General features: G+C 37.0%; 1 protein-coding gene across 2 annotated transcripts in view; it reads right to left on the bottom strand.

Moving 5' to 3' along the window:
- Nucleotides 1–429: 429 nt before the first annotated feature.
- LOC128984234 (INO80 complex subunit D-like) overlaps nucleotides 430–22,319 on the bottom strand; it is an 80,551-nt gene continuing 58,661 nt past the window's right edge. For both annotated transcript variants that reach the window (XM_054403538.1, XM_054403543.1), the window contains exons 6-8: nucleotides 15,611–15,926; nucleotides 3,080–3,232; nucleotides 430–934 (exon numbers count right to left, since the gene is read on the bottom strand). In XM_054403538.1, coding sequence (XP_054259513.1) covers nucleotides 726–934; nucleotides 3,080–3,232; nucleotides 15,611–15,926 — 678 coding nt within the window. In that variant the 3' untranslated portion in view covers nucleotides 430–725. The remainder of the gene's footprint in view (nucleotides 935–3,079; nucleotides 3,233–15,610; nucleotides 15,927–22,319) is intronic.

Here is a 22,319-nt window from a genome sequence, read left to right on the forward strand (position 1 = left end):
AAGAAGTGTAATTCATAATTATAATACACAACATTTCTTTTGAAAATTTCTTGTTGTTTCAACATTTAAAAAGTCAATAACTATTTTTCAAAAGCTAATAATATATAAAATAATTAAACAAAAACACACCTCACGACAGAGCTACATCACAGCCAATTGAAATACTTATTAACTATAGTAAAAGAGTCCTAGTACACAATTGCTTAGAGCTTAAAAATTGCAGCTTTCAACTTTCAAAACTTAGTACATAAACTGGCTTTAAGTACAAAACAACTACTAACTTGTTCCTGTAAAAAAAAGGTTCTAGCAAAGAGCATTCCTCTACAAGAGAGAGGTGTACATTTTTGATACCTAAACCTAAAACAATTAATTTTACTAACTTCCATAAATTTGGTAAAAGATACAAAACAATAGTGAATATGTAAAAAATAATTTTGTACTTCCAGAACTTTATTTAACGTAAACAATAACAATGACAATGAAATATAAATTAATTACGTGACTTATAAAAAATACAACTCAAGGAAAAGTACAAAAGGTGATACCTAAACTAAGGAAATTACAGCTATAAAAAAAAAATCCCTTAAACTTTTTACATAACAAAATTAAACATCGGATCAGACTACACATTTAAAACTAGAATTATTTATATAGTTACAGCTAGCTAACAATTAATTATGTACAGAATGTAAGAGGAACATATCGGTTTAGTGAGTGGGGTGGTGCTACGAGTGGTGAGTGGTGGCGGGGATGGTGGTGAAGCCGTTGGGGTAAGTGACGTAGCCACCTACATCGTCCAGTAAGTTGATGGGGTCTAGAGGTAGAGACAGACTCATCCTCTCCAACGTCCGCACCTCTTTGTCCACTTCCTCTAGAGCTCGCTCCAGCCCCTCTGTCTGTTCTCTTGTTGGTCCAAACTCTCCGTTTTTATCCTCTGCAAAAACAAATTAGAAAAACAATTTAGATTAGTCGTAGTTGTCATTATAAATGTTAGAACACTGTTTTAAAGCTACTTCAAAATGTGTTTTAATGGAAATTCAAATTTAATACAAAATGGAAAGTTGTCCAAAAAGTAACTGAAGTTTCGCATCAGTACTACTTGGGGCAGGTCTATTGCCGCCATCTTAGCATCACAGAGTTCTGACACTCAGTATGCATCCAACAACAGTAGCATGTGTGTGTATTGTATCTTTCATAGTTTGTCTGTTCTGCAGTGTTAAGATGAGCACTGCCATCACAAATCCCGCTAGTTGTGAGGATAAATCTTTTTTGACAAAAAATCACAACCAAATTGAAAAGGAAATTTTATGCCAGGTTTGTGACTTTTGAGTCAAATGAGTAATGAATTATGGCTGAGTGAGAGAGTGGTGCATTGACTTTAAAAAATTGTAAAATTTATGTTCATGATGAAGATTGCAGTAGTAGTAATCTAGTGACTGACGAACACAATTACAGAACTTGCTGAACATCTTATCGAATTTCACAGAGTTTGCTTGCTGAAATTTTTGTTTAAAAACTTGGTTACCACTTATTTTGTGACCAATGGGTTCCAAAGATCTCAAAGATCTCATGGGTTGATCACAAAAAGCAGGGACTACTGCAGCATTGGCATTCCTAGTGGACAACGAGAAAAAAAGAAACCAAGTTATCTACCGATCATACCATAACAGACGAGGAGACTTCCGGGTAAGTATTTTAACTGTTAAACTGACAGTTAATGGAATGGGGAAGCACAAGAGCATAAAGATAAGTGTCCACAAATTCTGAGTGCAAGAAAGGTCATGAATATTGGCTGTGTTTTGAGATGACAAAGAAGTGAGGGGGAACTTTCCATGAAGGTAGCCAAACAATAAACACAAGAGTGATTTGTGAAACATTACAAAACAATTATTAAGAAGTGAGATAAAAAAAAAATTAAAATAACTTTTGTTTTTCCAAAATAACGCTCGTCAACATACACACACAGAAAATTAACCCAGGGGGATTGGACATTCATTTTTGATCACCGCTGTGCTTTTCAGGCAACTAACATTTGTTCTTGGCGATGTTCTTGTTACATAACACTTCAATACCATTAATTCCATCCAGCATAAACCACTGGTTTAAGTCAAAGGCAACGGATTTCTACTGAGCGGGTATAGAAAAATGTGTGCAACGGTATGATATATTCCTCAATTTTAATTACGATTATGATAATAGTCTACTTTCAAATTGTATGTAGTAAAATTTGCTTTTTCACTTTGTTATTTTTTTTATTTAAAAACATATGTTATTTTCTGGTCAGCTTTCATATATCTCAAATGTGCATATGTTAGGCTTGAAAAAGAGATTCACTCACCTGCCATTTAACAATTGATTGAAGAAGTATATTAGGTACTTCTACAGTTTTTAATGAGGGAGAACTATTAGAACAGTAATTTACTTTCAAAACTAATACTTATTATATTACAAATTTATTTTAAATTATATTTATGCACTTCTTAATACAATAATGATAATTGAGTAATTAATACAATTCAGTTCAAATATAAAAAAAACTAAATATAAGATGATTGTCTATCTGTGAAAAAAAACTTGAATATCTTTTAAAAGGTAAGATATAACCAAATAACACTCTAACTAAGTTAAATGAACAGGTTTATTTATTTTACAGTTTATTTTGTATATACTTATGATTTACTAAAATTTTGCAACCTAGAAGTTGGCAATGAGAATGTCCTTAGATTGTCTTGTCCATATCCAAATCCATGAACGGAATTCCTGTACAAAAAACCATCCTGATCTTCTTTTATGCATAGAGTTTAAGAAAAAATAAACTGCTTTAGACTGTTCATTTTTCAATTATATCTAAACTAGGACATTGTTTGCACAGTTAATACTTTCCATGTCAAAACTTTTTTTGTCACAATATAAGTTGTCAGAACTATTAAACTAAATAATATTTCTGTGCTAGTAGTATGGTTTACCCTGTTCAGATATAGCTGGTGTAGGTTAAATATATCCTTAAAGCTTTCTTCCTAATTAAATAGGGCATTAATACAAATTAGAAATTGTAAACAAGTCTGAAAACTTAAATTACCTAGAAATATATCAGTAAAGGCGTCTGGAGGAATCTGGTTTAGCATGGAGGTAATATCGTGTTCTTCAAGAAGTCTGGAAGCCTGGTTTGCCAGTTCTGTGGGATCCAGAGATGCTATTGCCAAAACTTCATCTGACACCACTTCCACAGCATCTGTTGACCAATACAAACTTCAGCAAAAAATTTTTTTTGTCAAGAGGTCAAAATGAGAGAATACAGTTTTTGTGGTTGAGCTGGGTATTGAACCCGCCCCTCCCGCACTTAAGTCCAAGACACTAACCTCTAGGCTAGCAAAACACCAAAATCTTTCTCATACAGGGTCCAGCATAAAAAACTAGTAACGTGATGCGGACAGTAGAAGGAGCAGAGTGCTGGGGGGCGCGTCCTTGAATAGCTGCCTTCAAGCCGTTTTCAGTGTACGCTATGGTGTGGTCTGGTGAACATCGTGCGTTCGTAGTGGAAGATTTTATTCAAAACGGCGGATCGCCTATTAATACTCAACATGCTTTTTGTGTTCGCTATGCGCTCGGACGACAGGACCCTGTTACCGATAAGAAAACAATTTATTCTTGGGTTTTTAACTTTCGTAAACAGGTTCTGCATTAAAACGGAAACCACCTGGACGACCACAAGCCCTGGAAACATTGATGTAGTTAGAGCTACAGTTCAACAATCTCCTCGAGGATCCGCTAAAAAGCATGCGGCAGCATTACGGATTTCTGAACAACAAAGTTATTGTTCCCCAACAACGTAACAATGTGGATTGTGGAATATTTGTCTTAATATTCACTGACATACTCATCCAGCGAATAGCTCAAGGTAGAATACAAGAGTTAAAAGGTAGCCCTAAAAACTTCTGGCCGGATGTAAAGGAGAGTGATGTCTTAACCAAGCGGGCACAACTGGCTTTATTTCTCCACAATTGCAACTCTAATGCACTTAGTCCCAACACCGTAGCCGATATGATGTTCAAAGCACCCATTTCATCCACACCAATCGTTAATCCAACATCTTCCCCTACAACCACTTCTACTGAAGATATTTCATTTAACACAGTTACAAACAATAACCATAAAAATGTAGTTAATCATGAAATGCAAAGTGAGAAATGGGAGAAACCAAAAAAAATATATAAAACAAACCAACACTCCAAGACTCAAAATTTTGCAAACTTCACTACCAACAATAAATATGACACGTTGGAAATCAATGAAAGTTTAGACTCGGACAAAGGTGTTGTTCTTCAAAGCCCACAACAAAAGACACAAACCAATTTCAGAGGAGGGAAAACAAAAAGGTATTGGACTCATGAGAAGAAAGAAACAGATAAGACACTCTTTTAAAATAGAATTGTTTTCTGACAGCCATGGAAAAGAACTCCCTGAAATGATTAAACAGTGTAGCAGAAGTGCAGTTACAGTTTGTGGTCAAGTCATGTCCGGTGCTACAACTGAGAAGATTTATAACCAAGCAAACAGATCTCGACATCAGTCATTAGTAATAATTGCTGGAACACCTTTTTGGCAACGGTAAGACGTTATTTTGCACCACATAAAAAGTTAAAACTTATGGTGTCTAGTTTATTTCCATTCAAAAATTCGAGACTAATTCCAGACTTTTTCAGACTAATGCCAAATTTTTCAAAACTGGATTTTTCAACAATTAGTGATGTGTTGATACCAAAATGTAGCGATTCTCAATTCTTGATACTAATGCCAATTTTTATAATTTAGCCAAATTTTTGAATTCTACACCAAACCCTGTCTTTATGTCATAAAGTAATTAAATAATATGTAATGGGGTGTTTCAAGTAAAGAAAAAATGCAGCAATAAAAATTCAAACTAGCCAATTTGGATTTTTCTGATGATGAAAATCTTCCACGACCAAGTAGACATCATCATTAACTGCCTCGGATTTCATCATCACAGATCGCGATCGCGGCAAAATTATGATCATTTCCTGCGGCCGTGTAGACATCATCATTGACTCCCGCGGCCACGGAAACGTCATCGGCGTTGGCTGCGATGACCGCGGCAAAATTATGATCATTTCCTATTTCCTGCGGCCGTGTAGACATCATCATTGACTCCCGCGGCCACGGAAACGTAAACGGCCTTGTCTGCAATGATCACGGTAAAATTATCATCATTTCCCGCGGCCGTGTAGACATCATCATTGACTCCCGCGGCCACGGAAACGTCATCGGCGGCGTCTGCGATGATCGTGGCAAAATCATGAAAATTCCCGACTTTCATATCAAAATAAAGACTAAATCCCTACTTTTCAAGACAGATTTGAAATTCAATACTAATTCCCGACTTTCCCGTTTTTTCCGACTACTAGACACCATATAAAAAAATAATACATTTTGTTTACAAATATCAAACTTTGAGGTTCCTATTAATTTTTTTCTAATTAATTTTTCTAACTTAACCAATAAAAATGTGAATTCTGATTTCTGGGGGGGCTAAGCCCCCCCAAGCCCCCCCCTTTAGCCGCCACTGGTTATTGAAGAAATGGGGTAACACTACTTTATCTCTTACGCATCCGATGGGAGAGCATACAAGAGGTTTTAGCCCTTTGTTTTTAAAGTCTGTTGTCAAATCTTTGATAGCTGTTTTGTAGTCAGATATGTCCGGTTTACCAAAATAGTTGGCTTTTGTAACCAAACTGTAAACGGTAGCACAATGCGAAGTGGATTGCACTGCTAAATGTGATGAAATGCAGTGGTGCGATTCTGTCCTGCCAAAGTGTCGCCTAAAAACAACTGCCACTCCTGCTGTCATGTGGCGTGGATGGTTAAAATCAGCTGAAATACTGATACTGTAGTGTGCGAACCCTACAGATTGGTCATGCTTGTAATCTTTAACAACATCTAACATTGGTTTTTGAGTTAACTGCACTTTAGTTTGGTTTGAAGCTTTAGTCTGTTCTAGATACTTATAATGTATATATACATTCTTTGCATCAAGATACAAACACTGAGACATGGCCTTGCGATATAAATTATTTGTATCAAGATACAAACAATGAGACATCACCTTGCCATATAAATTCTTTGCATCAAGATACAAACACTGAGACATGGCCTTGCGATATAAATTATTTGTATCAAGATACAAACAATGAGACATCGCCTTGCCATATAAATTCTTTGCATCAAAATATAAACACTGAGACATGGCCTTGTCATATAAATGGTTTGCATCAAGATATAAGGTATACACTGAGACATGGCCATGCCATATACATTCTTTGCATCAAGATATAAACACTAAGACATGGCCTTGTCATATAAATTATTTGTATCATGATACAAACAATGAGACCGCCTTGCCATATAAATTGCATTAAGATATAAGGTATACACTGAGACATGGCCATGCCATATACATTCTTTGCATCAAGATACAAACAATGAGACATGGCCATGCTATATACATTCTTTGTATCAAGATACAAATAATGAGACATGGCCTTGACATATAAATTGTTTGCATCAAGATATAAGGTATATACTGAGAGACATAGCCTTGCAATATAAATTGCATCAACATACAAGGTTTACTCTGAGACATTGCGTTGCCATATAAATGGTTTGCATCAAGATATAAGGTACGGTATTCTTTTTTGTGAAGTTGAGTGGGCTGTGAATTTGAACTTCAGTTTTTATAACTGAACCAAGATTAATGACTTACAATATCACAATAGTGAATAGTTTACAATTCATATTGTAGTTTATTTATATACAAGTGAAAATTATGACTTCAACCTTAATATTTATTTATTAAGTACTTGAACGTCAAACTATCCAAATCCGAACCTCTAATTATCCAATCCGATCCGAACTGAACCTTAACTATCCGACCCGAATCCAATCCGAACTGAAATTTCACTGTCCGCACATCTCTAGATTTAAGCGTCTCCTTTTACCTCCTAACGTGACAAGTCTGCTCCAGCCCAAGAATCAGGGTGTAATTGAGTGCATAAAACGTCTTTACAGCCAACAGATGCTTGGTAAATTGCTCCAAGCTGAAGAGAACGATGAGGAACAAGTTTTGGATTCTTATAAAAAAATCAACTTCAAAGACTGTTGCTACATGGTTGCAGACTCCTGGAACATGGTTAAAAGTGTTTCACTTAAACAGGCTTGGAACAAAATAAACGGTACGTTGACAAAAGAGCAACTCAAGTTAGAAAAGCAAGCTAAAGATCGAGAACTAACTGCTGAAGCTGCTGGCTTTGATGAAGACGAACTGGAATTGCCGTCAGCTGGGGAGTTAGTAAACATGGCTAAGAAAATTGCGGGTTGTTCGGAGTGTGATGTCGATGATATGGAAGAGTGGTTGGAATGTGACAAGAACGATCAAGGATACCAGATAATGACAGATGATGAAATCGCAGTGAGTGTCATGGATGAACAGGAAAATGAAGATGAAAACAATGAGACCGTGGGAGATGAAGAGGCAGGAGACGAAAGTGTAATATCACATAGTGAGGACTTTATGTGCTTTGACAACGCTCTCAAATGGATGGAGCGGCAACCAGAGTGCGACGGTGTACAGCTTCTTGCCGTCCGGCGCCTGCGTGATCTAGCTGCGGGGAAACGAGCTACAAGGTCATGGCAACTTACGCTGATCGAGATGTACAAGTAAGCGTTGTTAAAGAACTTTTTTTTAAAGAATTTTATATAGTACTGTAGTTTTGTTTTTATAAATATCAGTATTTGCTCCTCTAAAAAATCCTCTAAATATCAGTATTTGGTAACAGATCTATTATGTCTTAGTTATCCACTCAATAAAGTTCATTCGTAGTGTAACACTTTGTTTTTCTTTATTACCATTCTGTGTCTGATTATCCAAATTTTTGATTATCCGAATCGACCCCAGTCCCAATTAATTTGGATAGTCGGCGTTTTACTGTAGAGAGTTGAAAGAAGAAATATACATGCCTCAACCAGAGGGTTTTGTAAAAAATGGCTCAGAAACAAAAGTTTGCAGACTAAACAAGGCCATATATGGTTTAAAGCAGGCATCGAAAGTCTGGAATGAAAAATGTGAAATTGTGTTGCAAGAAATGGGATTTACACAACTAGAGTTAGAACCGTGTATCTTTGCACTGTTTACAGGAGGCAAACTTGCTATTATGGCTTTGTATGTAGATTACTTTCTTCTTTTCAACAATGATGATGACTTCAAATCAAATGTAAAAACTACAGTTAAAAGGATATTTTGAAATCAAGGATCTTGGTGATGCTAAAAATGTACTAGGCATGAGAATAACTAAAGAAAATGATATCCTGAGGATGATCAAACAGATTACATTGAGAAGATTTTGACACAATTTGATATGATTGACTGTAATCCTGCCAACACACCGATGGACGAAGGGCTAGACCCTAAAAAAAAAAAAACAGAGGTAAGCAGTAACAGATAGGCAGTCTTATGTATTTGTCAGTGTGAACAAGACCTGATATTACTTTTAATGTGACGAAATTGAGTCAGTATAACACCTGTCATTCTGAGGAGCACTTTAAGTATGCAAAACGTGTTTTAAGATACTTAAAGAGAACCTAATCTTATTGTATTACGTTCACAGCTGATGAGGAACCTCTACATGGTTTTGTTGATGCTAGTCATAGAAACAACTTTGATGGGAAAAGTTTTACAGGATATGTTTTTAAACTGTGTGGAGGACCTGTGTCTTAGGGAATTAAGAAACAGAGATGCATGACTGATTCCTCAACAGAGTCAGAGTTTGTAGCAATGGTTCAGGAATGCAAGGAAGCAATAGACAATAGACAATTAATCTTTATTTACACATTCATTAAGAATAGTAGTAGCGTCAATTTACATTTTTTTCTAAATGTGTGGTTGAGGTGTTGTTTAGTCAAAGACCTGTTGATGGTATTCTTCTAAGGAATAGAAAGGTCGATTAATGAGCCATTGATGCAAAGCTGGTTTGAGGTCATCTTCTGACTTGCTTCTTAGATCTGGAGGTAGCCTGTTGTAGATTTTCATTCCTGCGTATGAAGGTTTCTTTTCAAGCTGTGCCGTGCAATGTTGTGGAAGGTTGTACTGCATGGTGTTTCTCAGGTTGTGTTGGTGCATTTCGCCACGCCTTGTAGGGTTATTTCTTACTGCAAATAACACAACTTCCTGGATGTAGAGTGCTACAAGGGTAAGTACTTTGAGTGACCTGAATGCTTCCCTGCAGCTGTTGAGTCTGTGGAGTCCTGCAGTTATTCTGACTGCCTTTTTTTGTTTTCTGAGAACTCTTTGCATGTTAGTGGCAGAGGTTCCACCCCATGCTACAAGTCCATATCTCATATGCGACTCGAAAAGTGCAAAGTATGCTACTTTTGTTGTCATGTCATTTGTTGCATTTTTTATATGTTTAAGAGCATAGATGGTTGAACTTAATTTTTTACATATATTGTCCACATGAGGGGTCCAGGTTAAATTCTTGTCGAGTGTGATGCCCAAAAACTTAGCTTCATCTTCCACTTCTACATCTGGGAGTCGTGGCACTTCTTGAGATTTACGGCCAAAAGCTATTTGAGTTGTTTTAGACGTGTTTACTGCGAGATCATTGTTATAGCAGTATTGGTAGGCCATACTGAGTGACACATAGAATTTTACTTCTAGATTTTCAGCTAGTGGTTCATTAAACACTAAGGTTGTGTCATCAGCATACATAAGAGTAAGGCAGGCGTCTCCTATTTGTTGCGGCAAATCGTTGGTAAAAAGAATAAACAGTACCGGACCCATAACTGACCCTTGGGGAACTCCTCGATTTATTGGTTGAAAATTTGATCTTGTTTTTCTTATTAGGCTGTTATCTCTGTGCCTTAGTTCTACAAACTGACTCCTGTCTGTAAGGTAGCTTTGAAACCATTCTCTTACTATCCCTGATACCCCCATGGAATCCAGCTTTTTAATGATTAGCTGGTGGTCAAGGCAGTCAAATGCCTTACTGAAATCAAGAAAGATTCCTGTTGTTAGATTTCCTTCATCTAGGCTGTCAATCAGGGACTCAACCATCTGAATTATTGCTGTTGTTGTGGATTTCCCTTTTGTAAATCCATGTTGCAGGTTGTTTAGTAGGTTGTGATTTGTGCAGTGGTCTAAAAGTCTTTTTAAAACAACTTTTTCGTATATTTTGGAGAAGGTGGAAACGAGGGAAATTGGTCTGTAGTTGCTTGCTTCTAATGTGCTACCTTTTTTAAATTTCGGGTATACTTTAGTTATTTTAAGTAGTGAAGGAAAGATGCCTTGTTTTAGGGACTTATTTATCAAATCAGCCAATGGTAGTGCTAGTTCATTGCAGCAATGCTTAAGTATTTTTGACGAGATTTCATCAATTCCAGACGAGTTGTGGAAGTTTCAACAAGTCCAGACTTGAGTCCAGACGAGTTTTTTGCTTTAAGTTTGTTTATAATCATTTTAACTTCCTTCTCGTCTGTGCTTTGAAAGGAGGAAAACGGTGGACCTGTTTGAGTTACGTCAGGAGTTTGAGCTGTGGTCTTTAGGTGTTTTTGTTTCTCTACTGTTTTTTCTCCTACTTGTGTAAAAAATGTATTCAAATGCTCTGCAACATGGGTCACATTACTTATGAGTTGGCCATCTACTTGAAGGGTTATTTCATTTAGGGATGTTTCCTTTTTGGACCACACTGTGTTTATTGTTTCCCAGATAGCTTTAGATTTATTTTCAGCTTTCATCAACTGGTCAGAGTTAACCTTTTTCCGCATCGTTTTCAAGTACAGGTCATAGTTCTTTTTATTTTCAATAGAAACCCTTCTGTCATCTGGATTTCCCGTCACCTCAAACTTTCTTAGAGCTTTAAGAAATTCGGCTTTAAGTCTCACTGCTTCTGGGTCCATAGAGAATTTTAGTTTATGTTTTCTTTGTGTTTTTATCTTCTTTTGGGGGCAGGCTGCATCCATAGCTACTCTCACTATGTTACTAAAAGTTTTAAAAGCTTCTTCGGCATTGTTTATTGAGGTAACACTAAGCCAGTTTTCTTGACTGAGAAGATACTTGAGGTCTTGCAGGTTTTTATTTTTTAGGCAGCGTCCAATTTGGGCTGGATAACTTGAGTTGATGTGTGAGTTGAAGTTTACAGTACAGAGTTGAGCAGTATGATCCGAAAGTCCTGCATTGATGATTTCTGGAGTGAGTTGGTTTGTGTCCATATTTGTACATATCCAGTCAATGGAGGTTTGTGTTAGATTTGTTATTCTCGTAGGTGGAAGCTGTAGTCTCTGGATGTTGTGCATAGCAAGAGTTTCATTTAAGATAATGTGTTTCCTGTTTGGGTTACACAAATCAACGTTAATATCTCCCATGATGATAAGAGGGGAATTTTCAATTTTTGTTTCCTCAATTAGTTCTGTAAAGGTGTTTAATGATTCCTCAAGGTCTCCGTTTGGGGGTCTGTAGGTTCCCAGTACAAACAGATTTGAGTTCTTGAATTTTATTTTTATAAGAGCTGCTTCAAATAACAGTTCTTTACAGTACTTGGAAACATCTATGGCTACTGTGCTGCTCTCAAGGCTTTCTTTTACAAGAATGCAAACACCTCCCTTTCTGTGTTCTATTCTACTATAGTGAGCCTTGAGGCAGAATCCAGTAGCTATGACGGTGCTACTTATTGTCTCAGGTTTCAGTCCATGTTCTGTCAGAATTACTATGTCAGGTTTGGTTTCTTCTAAAAGGTGCTGTAGTCTATTTATTTTATTTGAGACTTCCTGTGTATTTTGGTGCAGCAGGATGAGTTTGGAGTTTACATCCTGACTCGATTGTCTAAAAAACAGTCAGGTTGCGTTTCTCTTGTCTCTGCTGATTTTTGCAGTTTTCTTAAAGTAAAATCAGGCTGCGTTGGAATAATCTGAGAAGGTGAGGAAAAAACAAAGTTATTATCCTGTAGCGATGCAGCCTCCCTTTTTACTAAATATCCATAATGCTTCTTCATATGTTCTGAATAAAATCCTATATTTTTTACAAAGAAATCATTGTAATCCTCGTCTTTGCTCTTTGGCTTAGCATTTAGGGGTGGAAGTTTATTTTTATTTTTGGTCTCTTTCAGGCTTTCTTGAGCTTTTACTGTTTGTGACACTTGTGACAGTTTTTGTGGCGGGGTTTGGTTGGTTCCCCCTGTTGATACTCTTTCCGTTAAGGTCTCAGATGACAGTTTTTTCGTAGGAGTTTGTCTGACTCTCCCTGTTGCAGTTTCTGTTGGCAGTTTTTTAGTAGGAGTTTGTCTGACTCTCCCTGTTGTAGTCTCGGTTGGCAGTTTTTTAGTAGGAGTTTGTCTGACTCTCCCTGTTGTAGTCTCGGTTGGCAGTTTTTTAGTAGGAGTTTGTCTGACTCTCCCGGTTGTTGTTTCAGTTTGCAGTTTTTTCATTGGAGTTTGTCTGGCTCTCCACGTTGTGTTTTTGAAGGTTTTGCTGGTTATTTCTCGGCAGTCAGTAGCAAGTGTGTGATTTGTTTGTTCTAGGTATTTTGCATTTTGCAGGGATACGCTAAATATGTTAGTTCTGTTATGATTTCTTTGAGCCCTTTTATTTTTTAATGAACTTGGTGTTGGAATGGAAGGATTTGTACGAGTTGTCGGAGAAATGGTGTTAGAAATCTCTTTGTTCATCTGCATTTTCAGGGTGTTAATGACGTCTTCCATTTGATTTTGTTTCATTTTAATTTGAGCAAGTTCAGCTAAGAGGAAAGGACTGTGACCAGCTATACATTGATGGGTCTGGGCTACAGCAGGCTTTGTACTAACCAGATTTTCCTCTTTTTCATCCAGCTTAACTTCATTGTTTTTTTGTGTCAGATCTTTTATGTTCTGTTTAAGTTGTTGAGTTTCTTGTTCATATTTTTTTAATGTGTCTTCTTTTTCCTTGTCCAATTCTTCAAAGGTGTGCTCTAAGTCTCTGCGAAGCATCTTCTCATTGTCGAGCTGCTTTTCAAGATTATTGATGGTTTCCACTAACGAGTTGTTTTTCATTAACAATCTTTCATTTTGGTCTAATAGTGTGTCTATTTTTTCTTCCCAAGCTGCTGCTTCATTTCCATTTTTTATTTTTGTTACTTGAAAAGACAGTTTGGCATTTTCGAGACTCAGCTTGTGTACATCCTCTCTAAGTTTATTGTTTTCTTCAAGGAGAGCATTTCCAACCTCCGCTGCTAGGTTAAGAGAACTTTCCAAATCATTCTCTTCTGTATCAAAATTCTGTACAATGTTTTGAAAATCGTCCATGGTAAGATTTAAATTGTTTAACATAGGTTCGGGCTTGTTAATTGAGGTATGAAGTTGAGTGATGCAGCTAAGCAAGGTGTCGTCTGAGGTTTGACTTTCAGAGCAATGCTTATCATCAGTTTTGCTTGATTTCCTTGCAAGAGCCATTTCTGCTTCTTTTAAAGCTGCATTAAAATATTTATTTTTGAAATTGTCTTGTTTAGGTTTACCATATATTGCTTTGTTTTCTGAGTAAAGACATACATCACTTTCCTTTATTTTAGCTGTTTTATTATCTCCAAAAAAAAAAGAAACAGTATACTGTGGTTGTCTATCATTTTTCTTTGGAACAGTCTCCTTTATTTCTGCAGGCCAGAAACTGTAGCCTTTTATCTTTGCAAAAACTAAATCACCTGCTTTATACATAATTCTACCTCAGTTGGAGAGGCTAGTTGTCTGAACACACAACTGTTGTTGATCAGCAGTGTGCTATGTCTGTTTGTCTGCTAGCTAAGACGTTAGTTACAGAGTCAGCAGTGTTGACGTCTACCAGCTGTGTCGTCAGATTGTGTCGTCAGCAGTGTTATTGCCTCAGTCTGCAATGTTTCTGAAGCACTTGTTGGAAGACCTGGGAATAATTCTTGACCATGTAAATATGCATTGTGATAACATGCCAGCAATAACGATTTTGCAGAAGAGAACCGTGAATGACAAGACCAAACATATAATTCGTAAACAGTAATTTGTTAGAGACATAATCAAGAGAAAACTAGTTGTGCTGAATTACCTTCCAACTTCCAGGATGGTAGCTGACATTTTGACCAAATCACTTGGCAAAATAAAGAATGATGGTTTCTTGGCCAACCTTGGTATTACCTCAATGAAGAATCAAGATTAAGGAGGGGTGTTGGAATTTGTAATCTTGTTCCTCATTGCCTTCTTGGTCTTAAGTTTATAACAGCTGTAATGTATGATATTGTATGTCGTGTGTTTTCTATGTTTATTTTTGTTGTTGTAAATAAACTTCACTTCCACTATGGACTTTAGAAACCATACTGTGTAGTCATTTATGTCTTAATTATTATAAAAGAAAATCAATTATAAACAAGTAATTTGGTAAATTTTCTAAAATAACAGAATATGTACTTTTAGTTAGTATAAATAAAAATGTCCTACCTTATTTGGTTTTGTTTTTATTAGCTTCCCTTATAGGAGAGGTTTTTCTTCTGGACCCTGTATTTGTCATCCTTATGGATCAGCTGAAGCCAATCAAAGTAAGTTTGTGCAAGGTAGAATGGGATTTGATGCTTGCTATGTGTTACCTTTTAACTTTTGGGTCATAGGATCCAACATTTCCCAAAAAACCCGTTATAGGCTGTTATTGCTGTTACCTGATATTACCTGTGACCCGATATTGCTGTTATAGGCTTCCCCACCATTTGCGCCATACACAATGTTGTGGTCATAGGCTCCCACACCATTTGCGCCAGACACAATATTGTGGTCATAGGCTCCCACACCATTTGCGCCAGACACAATATTGTGGTCATAGGCTCCCACAGCATTTGCGCCAGACACAATATTGTGGTCATAGGCTCCCACAGCACTTACCCAAACACAACATTGTGGTCATAGGCTCCCACAGCACTTACCCAAACACAACATTGTGGTCAAGCTCCTTATAGTATTTGTGCTATACACAAAATAGCCAGCATGGGTCTCCAGAGCACTTTGTGTGAAGCAAAACATGTTGGTCATGGTTGCCTCAAAACACAAGCACATCGTTGCATTTATGGGCCCCTAAAGCATGAACACCGATCACAACATTGCTGCTTTCGACTATCAGAGCATATACATCCTTCACAACTTTCAAAAATTTGTGTTAAGTTAGTGTATGTTAAAATATGACCATGTTAGGCCTACAATGATTTGTATAATAAAGGGATAGCAGATGTTTACAACTTTTTCTAAGGTAAGGATTAATGCTAGCTTACCTTAGGAAAAATAAAGGTAGACCATAGAACATAAGGAAGATACACAATATTTTGTCTCATGATGGGCTTTGTCTACACTTAAGGGTACGAAATATTTCAATAAAAATATCAAAATAAAAGGCGAATATTTTTACAATTTAATGTGTTTGAAGCTTTTAATGTCTTAAGTTTCAAGTTATCAAAAAAAATGTTTCAACAAAGAATTTTTAGTTGTGACGTTTGATAATTGATAGTTAGTTGAAACCCCAAATAACAGAGATTATAATGTATTCTTACTACAGTTTAAGAATAACTGACCTTCAAGCTGGACTTGTATTTCCACTTGTGAGACGGGTGTAGAGTTGGTGAGGAACACTTCAGTAGGTCCAGAGGAATGCAGCATTATTTGGTCCATGTGGTTTGTATCCGATGCTGTCACCACTTCCTCCACCATCATAGGTTCTGTCTTCACTTCCACCTCTGACATCTCCACTTCATTGGCATCACCTAAACTAGTTCTTGGTTTCTTCTTCTTTTTTCCTCTTTTAGCAGATCTTGATAAAGCAAGAGGTTTAGATTTTTTTCTTGAACATTTCTTTGGTTTGGATCCACCATCAGCTTTCATTGCATTGTCCTGAAATTAATTAGGTGTAATCATACTATTTGAACAACTATTTGTTTATATACAGACTTGTCAATTATGTATTAATTTTTAGCGAATTTACCATATAGGGAATAGACTATTACCGTAGGTCTCATGGTTCAAAAGTTAATTCAGGAGTTTTTGCTCTGAAGAGATTGTCCTCTTTTTGTGACATCAAAACATTGCAATCAATGTATTTTTCAATGGTCCATACCCATATTAAGTATGGTCTTGAAGGGAGCAACATCAAATTTTAACCTCCAAAAAATTTTACATCTTCAAAAAGATGCAATAAGATCAATGCTTAAATTGGATTTTGATGCACACTGTAAAAAACATTTTATTGGATTGGGTATCATGACAGTTTATAGCCTTTATATTTACAAAACTGTTCTTCATGTTAAACGTAATATTTCAACATTTACTAGAAACGTCAATAATCATAATTACAACACAAGAAACCGATATAATTTCCAAATTAATAAGCATAAAAAAGAAATATCTAAACAAAAACCATCATACATTGGAATACAAATTTTTAATCAATTACCAATAAAAATCAAAAATGAAACAGATGACAACAGATTTAAAAACGCAATAAAATTACATTTGACACAAAATGCTCTCTATAAATTCAAAGATTTCTGGGCTAAACAATAACAGCATTGACTTAAAATGTTTTAGGCCTATTGCTGTTTCACTGAACTATATTTTTGTTTTCACTGAAGTATACTTTTGTTTTATACCTACTTGAGAGATGACTGTATTATTTTGTTGTTTTGTTCTTGTGTATTGTATTTGTCTTTTATTTGTGTTTATATTTTATGTAATGATGAATTTGACACCATTCTTGTATATACAATTTTATATACTAACTAGCTGTAACCCGCGGGCTTTGCCCCGTTTAACTTCTTAATTTTCAAGATGATCTCGTTCGCATGGCTCAATCACGTCCTGGTTGAAGTTCGTTCGCTACGCTCACTCACCTTTGGGCTGGAGCTCGTTCGCTACGCTCACTCACCTTTAGGTTGGAGCTCGTTCACTGCGCTCACTTGCCTTCGGGTTAGCTCGTTCGCTACGCTCACTTGCCTTCAGGTTAGCTCGTTCGCTACACTAACTCACCTCCAGGTTGAAGTTCGTTCGCTACGCTCACTCACCTTTTGGTTGCAAATTAGCTGTTGTCATGAATGTAAAAGAAATAATAGTGCTGCACCCTGTTGGTAATCCTTTTAACTTTAATGCTATTGAACATCATAGAACAGAACCAAACTTGTTTAATTGAAACAGCTGTTAAGATTCATTAATTCCATTTCTCATAAGGTTAACATGGGAAACTCCAGAGCCACTGGGGCGGAGCCGATTGGACGGATCGCGAAATTGATGGTGTATAAACCTATTCCATGACATTCTACACGTATGTACCAAGTTTCGTGGCAATCGGTTCAGCGGTGTCTGAGTTTATCACTGCCAAACAAACAAATATATATATATATATATACAAACATCCTCTTTTATACTTATAGATGAATAAAGATGTTTTGAATTGAATTGAATTGAATGGTAGGACCTGGACCCGGGACAGATTTATGTTTTTGTTTTGAGGTCCCCAGAGGCCAAAAAATCCATCTGTTCAAATTAACATAATATATATGTATATTTATATTGTGTATCATTTAGCACGGTAACTCGAGCAAAAATGATCCGATTTTGATGAAATTTGGTAACAACATGTAAAACTACATTTATTTGAACGAGTTCATGAACCAGCATGATCGGACTATGAAAATGGGGGTATATGGGGGGTTTTATGGGGTAAAAATTGGTTTTTCCCATTTTTGACCCTATAAACGTAAAATTTTTCAATTTCTTTCCAAAGCGTTTTGTAAAGCTTAAAAAGACAAATAAATTAGTATATTGAACATTTGATCGAAAACACCTTTTCCCTTCCATGTTGTAGTAGCTAAGATTTTATTCAAGGGACGGACAAGCGCAGACTTCCACTTTTCTGGGAAAATACCTGATCTTAGTGAAGTATTAAATATGAAAGTTAATGTTGGGAGGAGAGCAAACAAGATACGTTTAATTAAAGAAATTGGGATTCTGTCAGAACCAGTGGCGTCAGACGTTAACCGCCTTATAGCCTTAAAAACATCGATTTGCAATATTGGCTTCAAGTTAAATTGAGTGATGGAATTTGGCAAGTGGCGTAACTCTGTTAAATGGTTCTGAACTATTGTACCGTTTGCCTGAGATGAAACTAATAAAAAATTATCATTTAAATCGTTTAACGGAATTCATGTGGGGACAATGTTAACTTGCTTTCCAAATCCAAAACGTTTTAGATTACGCCAGCAAATAGCAGAGGATTTGTTTTTCCTTCAGAAAACAATCTATGAAAAAAATTGGAGTCGAGCATTACGTAAATTTTGTGTTACTTGATTTCTAAGCTGGCGATAGTGGGCCATGAGCCCTTGATCCCTAGTTCTATTGGCTCTGCGATTGACAATTGGAGCGTGTTTGTCATATAATTTTAAAGTGGTTTCATTAAGTGAATCGACCATATCAACTGACTCCAGGGTATGTGGGTATAATGGACACTCATTATGTATGGAGTGCAAAGGCGTTAAATTTACATCAGACAAAAAATTTACTTCATTAAAATTTCTAAAATCTCTGTAAGATATAAGTTTTTGTTTGGGCTTGGGAGCTCTTGTGGCAAGGGCCACAATAAATAAGGTCATGTCGAGAAATGGCAGGGACTGGAAGCTGGCCATGGTGGACTGAAAATTCGGGATCACTTAGAATAATAGGGTCTAGTAATGTATCAGCTTCAGCAGTGTGATGGGTTGGGTCCAGTGGTTGTATCTTCAAGTTGCAAGAGTCAAACATGTTTGTCAATTGTCTGCAATCGTAACGTCCAGGTTTGAGTAAGTCACAGTTAAAGTCACCCGTGATCAAGACCCGACTGTAGCTCGGCATGAACGCAAGAGAGTATTTTCAAAATCGGCCAAATGCCCCACTCCTGGAGGGCGGTAACATGTCCCCATGAGAAGAGCATCCAAACCAGACAAACAAATTTCCAAAAAAATAAATTCAGGTTTAGCAGAGTACTCACCCGCGGGGACTTGTACAACTGCCTGGCTTGCAAACCATCTTTCACATAAACAGCGACGCCGCCACCTCGATTTCCTAAGCGATCGTTTCTGAAAACTGAATAACCAGGCAGTGCGATCAACCCAGGCGAAATACTTGGCTTCAACCAAGTCTCTGAAACTGCAATGATTTCAAAATTTTGAGTCTGAAATATTGCTCTGACTTCGTCAATATGTTTTGTGAGGGATTGAGCATTGATGTGAGAAGCTTTGAATTGTTTGACAAAGGGAGCGAGGTTGTACCGATGACGGTAATTAAGATAGAACCATTCCGTGCCGACTTTTTCGATGCACCACAGACCCCTAGTATGCGTAGATTTTTCCTGCGATGCACACGAGCTGAGAAAAAGGTTTTAAAGAAACATGCTTGCCTATTAATATATAGTTTAATAATTTGTGATATTGTGCGAATGTTTGGTAATTTCTTTTTTTGTATTGTTTAGGTACAGTGGTATTTGTTGTCTAAGTATAAGTTTCCCCTCAGGGGTAGTTGTCTGTCAACTACACAGGAGGCCTCTTGTAGGCTGGCAACCCCGAGGTACCCTAGCCAACCCCCAGATCTCGCTTCTTCTTCGTTCTGGGTTCTATGGCCAGCTAACTTCCTCTTTTTGCTGGCCCTTCTTTCTTCGTCGCTTTCCTATTGAAGAATCTTCTTCCCTTTTCCTTTTGCTTTTGCTTCTTTTTTCAGCCGAACCTCAGTGGTGTGATGCGACCCCTGCCGAAGAGGTGAATGCCACCGGGCTCCCCAGCGGTGGTGCGTACGGAGCCTCCAGAACACCGGGGGACCTCCTGGAGAAATCAGCCTTACCTGGACATGCGGGCTCTGTCTGGGCTCGACCTCCAATTCCCTTGCTTCTCGTGGGAACACCATGGATACGAATAAAAAAACCCAACCGGAACCAAACCTCAGAGCAACTCTAGAAGTTGCACCGCCCACACCTCAGGGGTCAGCTCACTCAGAGCAAGACCCTGCTCTTGAAACGTGTGCACCAAGAGCACAGGAGGCTCTAACGCTTTCAAAACCAGGAACTTCCACTATGATGGAAGTTTAACTACCCCGACTGGAAGCAATGGAGGACGAATCCCTGCTCACACCAGCTACACTGGAAAGAGAAGAGGAGCTTTTAAGCAGTCCTAAATCACTAAAATCCACAGAGACACTTGATGACGCCACTGATCGACTTAGTTGTCTTAAGATGAAGAAACCGAACCTCACCATGGCACAAAGAAGGGAGGCCTTAAAGGCAAACCTTCTGGAAAGAGGTGAACAATTCGATCCTGACAAATGACGCAGGGGAAAGAAGAAAAAAACCCAAAAGACCACAGGAGGTAAGAACACCAGGCCCAACTGTGGGTCCAAATGTCGAGACGAGGGTGACCAAGCGCCCTAGAGGAGCAACGGTGACTCCACCCTCGGCAGAAGGAACTGCAGAGAAGGCCAGGTGTTCTACCCAGAGGTCTGAGGGGGTGAAAGACGCAGGGGAACCTGTAACGCCCAATGAAGCATCCTACAGGGACATCACCGCTACGAAAATTGCCTGTCATGAAATTTTGATAATTGTTTATAGAATGATAATGGATCAAATAGATTGGTAAAATAGTTTAAAATTTTTGAATAAGTGGACTGTATCTTGTATAGGAGAATTTTGGTTTAATTACATTGAAAGATTCACTTACTGTTCTTGGTAAAATAAATCTTCTTAAATAAATAACTTATCTTCTTGAAGTTGAATAAAACTGACTTTAATAATAATTTTTTTGAATTTAGTTTTTGATACCAACACTTTTTTTATGCATCTTCTTCAGGTCATTCTCATTCTGTCTTCATTTGTTTATCTTCATCACAGTCACATTCACATGTTTTTAAAAGATTTAATTGTTGTACATTTAATTTTGAGAAGTTAAACTGCTTGCATTTACAGTGTTGCCAATTTTAATAATGAAATATTCTTTTAGATTCAATGTGATATAATATAATAACATATGATAATTAGTAATATTGAAATGAATTGTAATTTAAACTAATAATAATAAATTGTAAACCTAAACATTGGTTAATGAATTTTGATTGACTTATTTGGAATAATTTAAATATGAATGAAATAAAGAAAACTAATAAATACTTAACATCTCGGCCCCCTTGAACTATTTAGTTCAATAATACATGGTAACAAATTAAACTCAAAAACAGAACTAAAATCAATGTAACTATTGAGATAAAAAAACTGAGAATTAAAAAAAATCAATAAATAACTGTTAAATAAAACTAAAGAAAAAAGATAGAGTTTTGAAGCTTACTTAACTTAATCTACAGGAAGAGGGGAAAGCTTCACTATAGGGCGAGTTATAAGTCCTGATCTTGTGTTAACTTCAGACAGAGTGTCTATGTTGTCTTTGCCTGTGAAGACTTTGGTGATGTGACAGGAATAAATACGGAGAATCTGTTGGTCTTGAGGAACAGAGGACCATACGTCCAGAAGATTCATAATCTTGCATGAATTCAGTGTAGCTTTGCTTGAGTTTGACACTTCGGTTGAGACGATTTTCCAAAGATCTAAAAATACTATAAGCTGACTTGGCTGAATCTCCTAGAACTGTAGGTTTCTGCTTCAATGGTAGTCGAACTTGATATTTGCCATCGGGAAGACGAGAGTGTGTTTTTATAAAGTGATCATTGCACTTTACATCATCAGGAGAAAACTTTGAAGCTGTTGGTACTACTTCTGATGCCCAGAAATTTTGAACAGCACTATGTAAATCAAAATCTGAAATTGTGAGGAGATTCACTGTTGTGTTGGTACTAGGGCGCGTATTGTCAAACTGGACAGGAGCATGGCCTAATAAAACATAACCAAAGATGGTGTTAAGAGCAGTAGGCATATTATGCCCCAAGTGTACCGGTTCACCACAGAGGGTATAAGTGAATAGGTCTGCACCAAGTAGCATATCTACAGGAGCAGGTACATCGAAAGTCGGATCAGCGAGGATTAGATTGTGCATTCTTTTCTTTACTTCTTTTGAGATATGACATCTGGGCATGTTGCTGGTTATTTTGTCTAGTATAATGACTGGATGGTGTTTAGCAAGGAGTTGACCACTTAGAGAACTTATATTTAACTGACCTAAAGCTTTTGATTGAACAAAGGTTGAAGAAATGCCAATGATATTTCTTTTTTCTGAAGACTTGCAGGTAAGACCCAAATTATGTGCACAGTTTTCAGTAATAAATGTT

The sequence above is a fragment of the Macrosteles quadrilineatus genome, unplaced genomic scaffold (genome assembly GCF_028750875.1).
Source record: "Macrosteles quadrilineatus isolate MER2022 unplaced genomic scaffold, UCM_ALF_1.0 Scaffold_1__1_contigs__length_201487025, whole genome shotgun sequence".
Lineage (NCBI taxonomy): Eukaryota > Metazoa > Arthropoda > Insecta > Hemiptera > Cicadellidae > Macrosteles > Macrosteles quadrilineatus.